Raw genomic sequence first — 14,559 nt, 5'->3', positions numbered from 1 at the left:
CCCGGTCCTGCACCCATCCCAGGGGCAGCCAGGGGCATCCCACCTGGCATCCCTGCACCCTGGACGCCGCCGATCGCCAGGGGGCGCTTCGGCCGGGTCATTCGTCTGCCCCGCAAACTGGCCCTCCAGGTGCGCGGGAATTCTGGGGGGGCGCGTGTGGCGGACACAAAAGCCCACTGGCGTGGTGACATCATTCCGCGCACCAAGTGGGCGGTGGCCACGCCCGAGGGGTAGGCGTGGCCTCATGATATACACCGGGCGCGCAGCCCGGAGCGTGCCAGTGTTACAGTGAGCTCCTGAAATAAAGACGCTTATAAGTTACCGCTTGTCCGCTTCCTCCTTGCTCGCAAGCAGCGCGCGTAATGCCGCGCTTTAACATTCAATAAGACATAACTAACAACTGCAGGCTACATGTTGTCGTGCAATTTAACTATAGGGGGTTTGCCTTTATGGCACAACCGCAACAATATATTGACTCGTACATGGTAAATGCTTGTAGCTGTTTGTTCTGTGTTCATTCTACATTCACGAGATTGCTACATTCAGTATCTTAAACATATTCCTACTGATTCTTGCAGAATGAAGAAAGTTCAAGAGTCGTGCAAAATGTGAACGCCGCCGCCTGGCAGAGTGCCCAGGCACAGCTCGTGCCGTGCAGCACGTGTGGCCGTACTTTCCTACCAGATCGACTGATCGTCCACGAGCAGAGCTGCAAGGCACCTGCTGGTTCATCAATCAGGAAGGCTGGTGGTACTAATAACAATAAAAAGGACCAACGAACCATCGGTGCACCCTCCTTCGTAGCCACTGAGTTAAGCTGTGCTGGAACCAGCAACACTGGTAAACAGAACAATAACAATCAGGAATCTTTGAATGCTTGTTTTGTACCTGATGGATTTAAAGCCTCCAAGCAATGGTTTGTTTTCGATCAGAGTATCTCTTGAATAATAATTTTCTCACTTGCACAAACAACCCAAATGGTTTACAAGACAGTGTAAAATTTTACGGGTACACTGTTACAACGCTCTGAAGGACCAACTCTCCGACCCAGTTGAAAGAACAGATGAGTGAGTGGGTGTGCCTCTTATGACTGTGGGTATCAAACTTAGCAAACAAGTTTTAAACTCCTTTGAAATGAACAAGTACATGAATCTGTCATTATATACTGTGTATGTGTGTATATATATATATATATATATATATATATATATATATATATATATATATATATATAGATATATATACATATATATATACATATATATATATATATACATATATATATATATATACATATACATATATATACATATATATATATATATATATATACATATACATATATATACATATATATATATATACATATATATATATATATATATATATATATATATATATATATATATATATATACATATATATACTAGCAGAAGTACCCGGAATTGCCGGGCGGGGGAGGGGAGGGGAGGGGGAAGAGGAGGGGAGGGGAACGGGGGGGATGGGAGGAGAGGGGGGAGGGGAGAAGAGGGGGGGGGGAAGTACCCGGCATTCCGTGTATAAACGTGAGGGAGAAGAGGGGGGAGGGTGAGGGGGAGGGGGAGGGGGGAGGGGGAGGGGGGAGGTGGAGGGGGGATGGGAGAGGAGAGGAGGGGGAGGGGGGGAGTGGGAGGGGGAGGGGGAGGGGAGAGGGGGGGATGGGGGAGGGGGGAGTGGAAGGGGAGGGGGAGGGGAAGGGGGAATGGGAGGGGGAGGGGAGGGGGCGGGGAAAAGGGAGGGGGAGGGGTAGGGTGGAGGGGGAAGGGAGGGGGAGGGGGGAGGGGGAAGGGGGAGGTAAGGGAAGGGCCAGTCAACAATGATGTTGCAGTTCTCATGGTCGGAGAGCAGCACAACAATCGCGACATCGTCCTGAATCTTCGCAACAGCACGAAGCGGATTTTGGAGACTCACCAATCCTGTGACGCCCTCCAGTACCGGCGTTGCCGGGTGGGGGAAGGGAGACCCGTACATTCCCAACCCGTACATTCGCCCTCTCGACTCAAGCTCACTCGGACAAAAGCCTCGCACAAATTACACCGTGAAGGCCCAATGGCCATGTCTATGCCACAAATCAAGTACGTGAGCGAGTCGGGCGCACTGAATTGAAAATATATAGAATGCTCATACTCCGTGAAAAGTGAAGCCAACTGGCGGCGGGGATGGAACATCACGGGATCGCTCTGAGCGAATCAGCGCGCTGCTCTGCCACCAGTCAGAATCCGTGTATAATATTCCTCGCTGAAAAAAAATCTACGTGAAACATGCTACTATCTATGCTAAATCATGCTAAATCATGCTAAATGCTAATCATGCTAAAATCTATGCTACTTGCTGTGAGTTTATGGCGGCAAGGAACATCACGTGATCACGTCACGAACATCATTCGTGATCACGTCATCACGTGATCGTGATCGTCATCAATGAATGCGAATGAGCGAATCAGTGCGCTACTCCGCCACCGATTCAGATTCCGTGTATAATATTCCTCGCTGAAAAAAAATATGGATCTAAAGATGAAAGAAAAAAAAACCTATGTGGTGTGAATGGCAATGTTCCTCGCTGAAATGTGAAAAAACGCAATCGCTTTTCGCTCTGAAATACGTGCGAATGCGTAACTGAGTTAATGGCGGCAAGGAACATCACGTGATCGCTCTGAGCGAATCAGCATGCTGCTCTGCCACCGGTCAGATTCCGTGCATAATATTCCTCGCTGAAATGCGCTGAGGTAAAAATATGGTAAAAAAATATTATGAAATAAATTTTTAGGTCGGCCATGTTCTTCCCAGGCTCAATGGCCATGTCTGTGCCAAATATCAAGTACGTGAGCCTCTCCGTTTAGGAGTCTATCGGTAACATTACACACACACACACACAAACTGTGTTTTATAGATATAGAAGATATATATATATATATATATATATATATATATATATATATATATATATATATATATATATATACATTGTTACAGACGCGGTTTTAGATGTTATATTGACCGAGCGGTGGTGTATTACCGCGTCCGAACAGTTACTCCCCGATTAGAACCCGATTCCACCCGACGTTGACCAGATCGCCCCACAGATATTCAATCGGGAAACCTCTAAAGCGACCGAAAGAGAAGGAAAAGAGAAAAAGACAGAGTACGGAGGAAGAACAGATTTATTATACACACACAAGCAAAAAGAAAGAGCGACCAAAATTATTTACAGCAATGGATGGAAGAAGCAGTCACACAGTGCATTGTTAGCTTAAACTATTCAATTTACTTAATCCCAAGACAACGAGTAGGACAGGACATTCACACTTACACAGGGGATATTGCAGGCAGGTAGGGCTTGAGGTGGATTGCTGGAGAGGGAGGCAAAGTCGGAGGCAGCAGCTCTCAATTCCTCGCGGTTTTGGCGGGAAAACCCTCCGTCGCGTATCCGCTGCTGTAGACGTCACGCGCTGGCTCGGGCACACCTGCTCCTCTCCTCCTGGTGGAGCCGTCTCCCTCCTTTCAGCGCGTCTCTCCAAAGCTGGTTTCCTCTCCGAGTACCTCTCCTCTTTGGCTTGGAGTGTTTCGCATCTCACCGCTCTTCTTGGTGCCGCCTCTTCGCTCCTCTCCCAGGTCATCTGATAAAGCAGTCCCTTACAGTCGCTTTTATAACTCGCGGCGGAATCAAGCCGCCGGCTGCGAGGGCACGCCTACCGGTTCGCTCACCGCGGTGCTGATTGGCCTTGCGACCCTCTGGCTCACTCCTCCCCTCGATGACGAGGTGGAGACACGCCTTTCTTCTCCGAGATTAGCACATGGGCAATGGCGGCTTGCGGGATTGAACACAACTCCCACCCTTTTGAAAGGACTTTTGGAGAGCAGAGATGTTTGGGGAAATTGCAAGGGCCTACTCTTATTTTGTTTGATACAATGCAAAGTCTATCTAGTGGGAAACACAGATTTAGCCTACATGGAATAAGGAAATACACTATTTAAAAAGATATATCGTGACCTGCGTGTAAGTTTCATGGAATTAACTAGGAGGACGGCTGCGACCATTATTTACATTATGAGGATGTTACACATAACAAAACCATACTTTTGTAACGTTCACATTGTAACGTTTTCACATTCGTTACACTTCCTCCAAAATTGTTACTGCACCATTGTTATTGTTACACTTCTCAAAAAACCGTTACACTTCTCAAAATCGTTACATTATTGATTGATTCCGTGCATAATATTCCATTGATTCCATGAGATTCCGTGCATAATATTCCTCGCTGAAATGCGCTGAGGTAAAAATATGGTAAAAAAATATTATGAAATAAATTTTTAGGTCGGCCATGTTCTTCCCAGGCTCAATGGCCATGTCTGTGCCAAATATCAAGTACGTGAGCCTCTCCGTTTAGGAGTCTATCGGTAACATTACACACACACACACACAAACTGTGGTTTATAGATATAGAAGATATATATATATATATATATATATATATATATATATATATATATATATATATATATATATATATATATATTGTATATGTAGCCTGGCGTAAACTTAGCGGTTAGGGTGCCGGTGTCACGAAATAATTCCGCCCCCGTATAAACTCGCCCCCCGGCGAATCTGTACCGGTATAAACTCGCCCCCCGACGGATACGTTTCTCGCCCCCATCTGAATAGAATCGCCCCCCATTCTTGTTTGTGGATATTTAAATATACATAGGGAAATATTGGTTTACAAGAGGGGACGTGATAAAAGTACTACTAATATTGTTTGGGGAATTGATTGAGTGCGGACTTACACATTTCCTCAATCTTTTTAAGACATACTTGAACACTTGATATAGTAATTATTGATAGATTTTTATCAGTTTTTTTTTTTTTGGTTATGGTTTTATGGTTTTTTATGGTTTTATGGTTTTATGGTTATTTTTATGGTTATTTATTGGTTATTTTATGGTTATTTATTGGTTATTTTTTGTTATTTTTTGTTATTTTGGGTTATTTTTATTTATTTTTATGGTTATTATGGTTTTATTTTTATTGGTTTACACCAATATTCAGTTGCTCTAGTTGTAGATTAATTGTAAAAGAACTCTTCCACAATCACCAAGAGCCATACAATTGTTACACTTTTTTCCAAGTTTGAATATCTGCTGAAACATGTACATATATATTATGAAGGGGCGATTTTGTCACGGGGGAGAGTGTATTTCGTGGCAGGGGGGGCGAATCTATTTCGAGGGGGGCGAATCTGTACCGGTACAGAATCGCCGGGGGGCGGATCTGTTTCGGGGGCGGATCTGTTTCGTGACACCGGCTTGGGATCCTAGGATCCTGGACTTGAATCCCGGTCGATCGTTGAATTAACACCAGGGGGTTTGACTCAGCCTGTCATCCATCCGAGGTCAGCAAATTGAGTACCAGTTCACTGGTTATTCCCTGTGTGTCGCAAAAGGCGACTAACAGGGTTGGCGGCAGGAAGGACATCCGGCCATAAAACATTGCTTCAAAAAGGGGACCATGGTGCCCAAAAAAGGCCAACCCCTGCTCTGTTAGTCAGGTTCACTATGTCAATAAATTATATTTCGTTCAAAATCATGGTAGATTAACAAACATACATTTTTGGAAAGGTTATAGCATAAGGAAACTAAAAATCAATGTTTACATTTGGAGAGATACCTGTATGGCGGCCATTTTGGATTTTCAAAATGGCCACTGTAAAATACATATTTTGTTCTATTTCTGCCTCTGATTACCCTAAAAACTTTTTAAAATATACTAAACCTATACTTTCAGGGACAAGGAATCCAATGAAAGTATCAAATTAGTGCTATGGGGAATGGTAAGACACGAATCAAAGGTTTTGAATTGCAAAATACTGTCTTTATATTCGCGATAAGTTGCATAATCAAATACATGTTATCATTTTGTACAGGCAGTTAATAACATCAAAATGTGTCACAATAATTCATATCACCAAACATACACAGGCAGTCAGCAAAATCATATATACACATGCAGTCAGTATAACTTCACATCTACACAGGCAGTCAATGACAAAATATACACAGGCAGTCAATGGCATCAAACATACACGATTACAGAATATGCCATTTAGAGTTCGTCATCACTGTCCTGTGTGTCGTATCCGACAATATAGTCCGCATCGTTTTCACAGTCCGTTCCACACAAGCAAAGGTCGGTCAAATTGATTGGCAAATCGAATTGGTCGAATGGTCGATCGAATCGAATTCGATGAATCGAATCGAATCGAATCGATCGAATTGGTCGAATGGTCGAATGGTCGATCGAAGCGATTGGTCGAATGGAATTGGTCGATTGGTCGAATTGGTCGAATTGGTCGAATCGAATTGGTCGGAATTGGCAAATGTAAACATTGATTTTCAGATTTTCCATGTAATAACGTTTCTAAAAATGTATAGGTTTGCTAATCTACCATGATTTTGAACGAAAAAACATAGTGAACCAGACTATGTGGGGAAAAATGGCCTCTAATGGTGGATCCTTCATGCTAGGTGAAAATCCTCTGCGCATGCGCAAAATAGACTTCTGCGCATGCGCAAGATTGGAGGTCTCGTCTCTTCAAAGCTGTCCATGCACGCTCGCTTTCGAAGTTAAGTAACTTTTCACAATTGTGTTTTTGTCGAAACTGGTCTTGTATGTACCTATTGGGGTGCCTTTAATAGTATTATTGGCGTTGGTTTTTTGTACCTGTGTACAGAATCGTCGGTCTTTCTCATCGTGTATTCTGAGGCCTAAGTGTAGTACTAGGCTACTGTGTCCAACCTTGGCTTTAGGCTTTGTTTTTGTCTCAGCGGTTCTCCGATCACGCTGAAATTTTTTTCCGGTCTCTGTTTTCACGGTCTTTTCATCCCATACTTCCTTGTTTTAAAATCTCAAAAAAAAAAAAAAAAAAAAAAAAAAAACCCAAAACCCAAATTTCCTTCCGTTTTTATTCGTTTATTCGTTCTTAGTTGTTCGTTCGTTCATTCTTCGACCACGCTGTTTGTGATCACGTTGTTAAAAAATGTCTCATCTGAACCCTGAAGACCTGTATTCTGTCATATTCTATAACACCTTTTTCTTCTTCTTCTATAAAAGGATGCTTTCGACTTGCTCACCAAATCCATTCATTCCAAAAAAAAATTCCATCTCTTATAGTGCATCTTTCATTCATTCCCTAAACTCTCCAGCACTCCATCCTCCCTCCAGCGTCCTCAAACGTATTTTTGACTCGAATGTCTCAAGAAACTCATTTTGCAATAAATGTTCGTTTCCCATTAATCGTACATTTTTCAAAATCCCATCACCCCAAAATCCCATTTCCCATCACCCCTCCCCTCTAAATCTACCCCCTTGCCCATCCCCTCCAAATCATCCCCATCACCCATCTCTTTCAAATCTTCCCCCTTGCCCCTCCCCTCCAAATCTTCCCAATCACCCATTCCTTTCAAATCTCCCTCCACACCCCTCCCCTCCGAGACTCTCCCTCGCTCCTCCCCTCCTAGACTCCCCTCTCACCCCTCCCCCTCAAAGGGTCCTCCCCGCTTCTTCCCCCTTCCAACTTTCACCTTCATCTCCCTCAACCTTCTGCCTCGCTCTTCCCCCTCGTCAAATAACACCTCACTGCGCCTCTCCCAATCACCATCAAACCTTTTGTCTGCCCCATCCTTCCCTTTCTCCGAGCTATTCTGTAATCTCTGACACACCTTCAACAGCTCTCCCTACCTCTTCCTCCTCTTCCACATCTTACCCTACCGCTCCCCCCCCCTGTTCTGTATCCGATGCTCCCCCTTCCTCTTCCTTAACAGTATGGACCTCAAACATCCGGGGCCTTCGCTCAAACATGTCTGATCTCTCCATACAGGTTGCTTCTGACAAACCAGACGTGATCTGCTTAACAGAAACTTTCCTCCTTCACGATGTCTCTGATTCCTTGGTATCTCTCCCAGGTTACTCCCTACTCCGGTATGATAGACCTGAGCCTCGTCCTGGAGGTGGGGTTGCTATCTTTATAAAAAACTCTCTTCCTCACTCGCCCTGCACTGCCCTCTCTCCACCTCACCCCCAGGAATACCTTTGGCTACGGCTTCCCCTTCGCTCCCACCTTTTGTTCATATGTGTGTTGTACCGTCCACCAAACAGTGATGACTCCATCTACATCTCGCTGTCTGAGAATATGGACCAACTTCTATCTACCCATCCCAACTCTCTCTTCCTCATATGTGGTGATTTCAACTGTCACCATGCCAGTTGGCTGGGTGTGGGTACCTCTCTCACCAGCCATGGCTCTTCAGCAAAGGACTTCTGTGACTCACTGGGACTGACACAAACTGTCAATTTCCCGACCCGGATTTCAGTCAACGGAGCATCTTCTCTTCTGGACTTGGTTATGACTAACTTCCCTGAAAATGTCTGCTGCTCTTCTTCTGCTCCAATCGGCTCTTCTGATCATGTGCTTGTTAAAGTGGACATCTCTCTGACCATTCTCAGAGAGCCTCCTCAGCGTCGACGAGTCTGGCATTTCACTCAGGCCAACTGGCACGGTCTTCAAGCAGCCATCAATCATCTGGACTGGTCTCCCATCTCTACTGCCTCTGACATAAATTCTTCCTGGGAATTCTTCCAAAGCAAACTGCTCTCTCTCATGCACAGATTTATCCCATCTCGTCTTCTGTTGTCATACCCTTCCTCCCGTCCATGGTACACGGAATCTTGTGGTGAGGCTATTGCCCAGAAACAACTTGCTTTCGTCTCCTGGAAAGCAAATCCAACGGAAGGAAATCTCATTTCCTTTCACAAAGCCCGAAACAAGTGTGTGTCCACGCTCAGGAGAGCCAGGAAACAATATCTCTCCGTTCTCAGGACCGAACTCTCTTATCTGTCTCCCTCTTCCAAATCCTGGTGGCGTCTGGTCAAATCTGTTTCTGGTGTTTGTTCCCCCTCCATCCCCTCCCTCACCTCAAATGGCCACACGGCTGACTCCGCACGCGAAAAAGCTGAATGCCTCAACTCTGTGTTTGCCTCTAAATCTTGTGTCCCAAACCCATCCCTCTCTGTTCCCACCGTACCCAGTCGTACCCAGCTGCTCCTGGACTCTGTGTCCTTTCCTCCTGACAAGGTGGAAAAGTTTCTGTCAACCCTCGACTCGGATTCTGCAACTGGACCTGACGGCATCAGCCCACGGGTCCTAAAATCCTGTTCTTCCGCTCTTTCACTCCCTCTCTCTGTTCTCTTCACCCTCTCTTTTGCTCAAGGTCATCTTCCATCTGCTTGGAAATCTGCCAACATCACCGCTTTGCACAAAAAAGGTGCAAAAACAGATCCCAGCAACTACAGACCAATCAGCCTTCTCCCAATTATCAGCAAAGTCATGGAATCCATCATTGCTTCAGATATGAAATCTTTCCTCTTCTCCAATGGCTTGATCTCTGATCATCAATTTGGTTTCAGACCTGGACACTCTACTCTGGACATGCTGCTTCTGCTTTCTCAACAATGGATGGAGGTCCTCAATGCCAAACAGGAAATTAGAGCAGTCTCCCTTGACATATCACGTGCCTTCGATACGGTCTGGCACCCCGCTCTGCTCACCAAACTCTCCTCTTTTGGTATCCATGGAAATCTCCACGCATGGCTGGCGGACTTCCTCTCTAGTCGTAGTCAACGTGTGGCCCTGAATGGGTTTCTCTCATCTCCTCTTCCTGTTCAGGCTGGAGTTCCACAAGGCAGTGTTCTAGGCCCTGTCCTTTTTCTGGTCTTCATCAATGATCTCTCTGACTCTCTTGAAAATCCTCTGTATCTCTTTGCTGATGACTCTACTCTCTGTCGCTCCATTCTTCATCCCTCAGATCGGCAGTCTGCTGCCTCCTCACTCTCTGCAGACCTGGACAAAATCACAGACTGGGCAAACAAGTGGAACATGTCTTTCAATCCTGACAAATCTCACACTCTTACGATGTCTCTCCGAAAAGACCGACTGGACAACCCTCCCATCCACTTTCTGAATAATCCTCTCCAAGAAGTTCTGTCACTCAAGCTTTTGGGTCTCACTATCTGCCATGATCTTTCCTGGGAAAACCACATTTCAAATCTGGCCTCCAAAGCCAGTCGCCGACTGGGCATCCTCCGTCGTGCGAAGTCCTTCCTTGGCACACCTGAGCTCCTCACCACATACAAGGCTTTCATCCGCAGCTCAATGGAATACTGCTCTCCCCTCTGGGCTGGTGCTCCTGCCTCACACCTAGCTCGTCTTCACGCTGTTGAAACCAAAGCATTCAGAATCATTGGAATCTCCCGCGATGAAGCTAACTCCAAGGGCCTCTCACTCACTCACTCACCGCAGGCAGGTTGGTGGTCTTTCCATCTTCTACCGACTCCTCTCTGGCCTTGCCCCCCCAGCTCTCTCTGGGCTCTGTCCCGCAAATATTCCTACAGGTCGCACAAGATCTGCCTGCAACCCTCTAATGGTCAAACTGCCAAAATCAAGACTCTCTGCTCACCTTCACTCCTCTTTTCTCCCGCCTCTGGAACAAACTCCCTCACTCTCTTCAATCCCACTCCACCCTCCAGGTCTTTAAAACAGCTGTTCACCACCATCTCTTATCTTCCCCCATCCAAAACCTTGATCTTTTCTACCCCCGCTAATTTCACCCCAATTCCACTTTTTTGAAATACCAACTTCTGTCCTGGAAGTCATTGGTGTCCTTGTGTTTTATACTTCTCCCTCCACCCCCCCTCCCCTTCCCATGCCTCCTCCCCCCAAGCCCTCTCCCTTCCACACATCTCACTGCTCTCAAATGTTGTGTTTGTGTGCTTCACCTTCTCTCCCCATCTTGTTTTCCGCTCCCGCTTTTTATATATTTTGTTTGTCTGGTTGATTTGTTTGTGAAGTAAATGTTAGCTCTTTCACGAGCCTCGATTCAGTATACAAACAAAAAAAAAAAAAAAAAAAAAAAAAATCCTGTTACAAAGCTCAATTGTGAGCCAGTTATGGGATTTTGATCAAACTTGGTAAAAGTATAAATTATGATGCAAAAATGAACTGATTCGATTTCTGCATCAAGAGGTCAAAGGTTAGCTTATGTAATAGGTTTTTGCTACCACAATAATGGGTGAAGGGAACAAAGTCAAACTTGGTACAAGTACTATGATGATGTAAAGATAAATGAATTGCGTTATGGGGCCAAGAGGTCAAAATTTGGATGGGGTCCGTCAGCTGTCCATCAATGAGTGCACATATCAAAAATCATATGCATATATATGTATATATATATATATATATACTGTACAAAAAGGACGAAACTGCAGAAATAATCCTCCCAAACATTTGATTCAAAGAGATTGGACTTATATTGTTCATCATTATTAATGAAGAGGAAGTTTCAGGAACTGAGTGGCGTGCTGACGAGGAGGGGAGTGGCGTTGAAGCTGAAGGGAAAGGTGCATGCTGCATGTGTGAGAAGTGTTATGATTTATGGGAGCGAGACATGGGTAATAAACGTAGAGCAGCAACGAAGGCTGGAAAGGGTGGAAATGCGAATGGTTCGACGGATGTGCGGAGTATCGTTGAGAGAGAGGAAGACAAATGATGAATTGCGAAAGATGATGGGAATAGGGCCTGTGATTGATGCTGTGAAGAGGCATAGGTTGAGATGGTTTGGTCATGTGTTGAGGAAGGATGAAAGTGACTGGTTGAGAAGAGTGATGGAAATGAATGTAGGAGGAAGTAGAGGACGGGGAAGACCGAGAAAGACTTGGCTAAAGATGGTGGAAGAAGAAATGCGGGCAAGGGGGTTAACAAGGAGAGATGCAGAAAATAGGGCAAAATGGAGAAGATTGTCATGGGGACCGCAAGGCTAACCCCCGCTCTAGCAGGGAAAATGGCCTTAAAATGCATGTTGTTGTTGTTGGTGTTGTGTTGTCTTAGTAATTGCTTTAATTGTTGTCCATGGGTTTGTGATGAGGGACAATAAACGAAGTATAATTCGTGCTTTGATACTGTTATACCACCGATTGTTGGCTTCATAAGAACATCACTTAACCTACGAACTAATGAGGATCTTTTGGCCACAGCATCGACCCAGAAAGACCCAGAACGACGGGAAATCCAGAAGGGGAAAAAACGGAACACAACGGAGCAAGAACAGGTAAGATCAGCAGAGGACGCTCACGGATCACAGAACAAACCCCTAACCGCATCGTGCGATTCGTCCGCCACATGATCGATGATTAAGACCTCGGAACATGATGAAATGAGACCCCGGAACACGTTCAAAAAGGAAACTGTCACTCCACACGTTAACCATCCCATTCCACCTTTGCCCGCAGATAAAGACGCCTCGCAAACCTCCGACACTGGTGTGTTACATCTGCGGCCGTGAGTTTGGGACCAGGTCCATCGGTATCCACGAACCTCAATGCCTCAAGAAATGGCACAACGAGAATGCCCAATTGCCCAAGCATCTCCGGCGGGCAGAACCCCAGAAACCCGAAGTTAACTTCATCAAAGGTAACAGGGTCTTGGTGGAAACGCCACGTTAGTGAGAATGTTTATTACGGGACATTTGGTCTCTTCGGCATGTTTGGATAATCATGATGTTTTATTCCGTGCGTACCTGTCCACACAGCAACTGGCACGTCTGACATCTCGTCTGCCAACATGGCGGCATGGGAAAGCTTCCAAGCTCAACTGGTTCCGTGCGACATATGTGGCAGAACCTTCAATCCCGAGCATTTTTTGGTCCACCAGAGGTCCTGCAAGCCAAAGGTTTAAAAGGCCCAAGGTCTTGGGGATAATTCACTTTACCTGTCTTGACCTAGGAGGTTTTACAGCTACCTTAAATACATCTGATTTACTTTAGATCGCATGAAATATTTACCTATTCCGAGTGCTCCAGGTAGAAATATTACTTTTGCGGTTACGATCACTTGTTTTTCTGTTACAAAACACCAAATAGTTGGGAATTTTGCACTTTTACAATCAACGGTGTAGAATGTTCTGTTTGCCGAAAAATGACACCATGATGATTGACCTTGTTGAGTTGTGCTGTTGAAGGTGCGATCGTAAGAGCGAGTGTTTCAGTTCCCATGTTGCAGTCCTACCAATTGACCACCTGGAGGCCACACTTGATACGTCGGCCATTTTGACTGCAGTCGTGGAATGTGTAGTTTCCTTTGAATGTTTTTTTTTTTTTTTTTTTTTTTGTATACTGAATCGAGGCTCGTGAAAGAGCTAACATTTACTTCACAAACAAATCAACCAGACAAACAAAATATATAAAAAGAGGGAGCGGAAGACAAGATTATCGCTTCATATACTCAATAAACAGGTGCAGTACCTTGTGCTATCATTGTGTAAGCACTCATTTGTCATTGAGAATGATCGGAGACACGATTGCCAAAATTGTCCATTTACATTGCTGTGATATGCGGTTAGGGTGCAGGCTTGGGATCCCAGGATCCTGATGGTGTTGGTTTAGCGGTTAGGGTGCCGGCTTGGGATCCTAGGATCCTGGGTTTGTTGGTTTAGTGGTTAGGGTGCGGCTTGGGATCCTCGGATCCTGATGGTGTTGGTTTAGCGGTTAGGGTGCGGCTTGGGATCCTAGGATTCTTATGGTGTTGGTTTAGCGGTTAGGGTGCAGGCTTGGGATCCTAGGATCCTGATGGTGTTGGTTTAGTGGTTAGGGTGCGGCTTGGGATCCTCGGATCCTGATGGTGTTGGTTTAGCGGTTAGGGTGCCGGCTTGGGATCCTAGGATCCTGGGTTTGTTGGATTAGCGGTTAGGGTGCGGCTTGGGATCCTCGGATCCTGATGGTGTTGGCTTAGCGGTTTGGGTGCAGGCTTGGGACCCTAGGATCCTGATGGTGTTGGTTTAGCGGTTAGGGTGCCGGCTTGGGATCCTAGGGTCCTGGGTTTGTTGGTTTAGCGGTTAGGGTGCGCTTGGGATCCTCGGATCCTGATGGTGTTGGCTTAGCGGTTAGGGTGCAGCTTGGGATCCTAGGATCCTGATGGTGTTGGTTTAGCGGTTAGGGTGCAGGCTTGGGATCCTAGGATCCTGAAGGTGTTGGCTTAGCGGTTAGGGTGCAGGCTTGGGATCCTAGGATCCTGATGGTGTTGGTTTAGCGGTTAGGGTGCCGGCTTGGGATCCTAGGATCCTGGGTTTGTTGGTTTAGCGGTTAGGGTGCGGCTTGGGATCCTCGGATCCTGATGGTGTTGGCTTAGCGGTTAGGGTGCAGCTTGGGATCCTAGGATCCTGATGGTGTTGGTTTAGCGGTTAGGGTGCAGGCTTGGGATCCTAGGATCCTGATGGTGTTGGTTTAGCGGTTAGGGTGCAGGCTTACGATCCTAGGATCCTGATGGTGTTGGCTTAGCGGTTAGGGTGCAGGCTTGGGATCCCACGATCCTGATGGTGTTGGCTTAGCGGTTCGGGTGCTGGCTTGGGATCCTAGGATCCTGATGGTGTTGGCTTAGCGGTTAGGGTGCGGCTTGGGATCCAAGGATCCTGATGGT

At 45.9% G+C, this 14,559-nt stretch overlaps 1 protein-coding gene across 1 annotated transcript in view; it reads left to right on the top strand.

Annotated features, from left to right (window-relative positions):
• LOC144891011 (zinc finger protein 474-like) overlaps positions 1 to 13,396 on the top strand; it is a 33,549-nt gene extending 20,153 nt beyond the window's left edge. Inside the window, exons 3-7 of the mRNA XM_078773022.1 lie at positions 579 to 840; positions 12,124 to 12,197; positions 12,379 to 12,559; positions 12,678 to 13,230; positions 13,352 to 13,396. Of these exons, the coding sequence (XP_078629148.1) occupies positions 579 to 840; positions 12,124 to 12,197; positions 12,379 to 12,559; positions 12,678 to 12,823 (663 nt within the window). The 3' untranslated portion in view covers positions 12,824 to 13,230; positions 13,352 to 13,396. The remainder of the gene's footprint in view (positions 1 to 578; positions 841 to 12,123; positions 12,198 to 12,378; positions 12,560 to 12,677; positions 13,231 to 13,351) is intronic.
• Positions 13,397 to 14,559: the final 1,163 nt, after the last annotated feature.

The sequence above is a fragment of the Myxine glutinosa genome, chromosome 2, assembly GCF_964187855.1.
Source record: "Myxine glutinosa chromosome 2, kmMyxGlut1.1, whole genome shotgun sequence".
NCBI classification, from domain to species: Eukaryota; Metazoa; Chordata; class Myxini; order Myxiniformes; family Myxinidae; genus Myxine; species Myxine glutinosa.
This window is presented reverse-complemented; position numbering and strand designations above follow the sequence as displayed.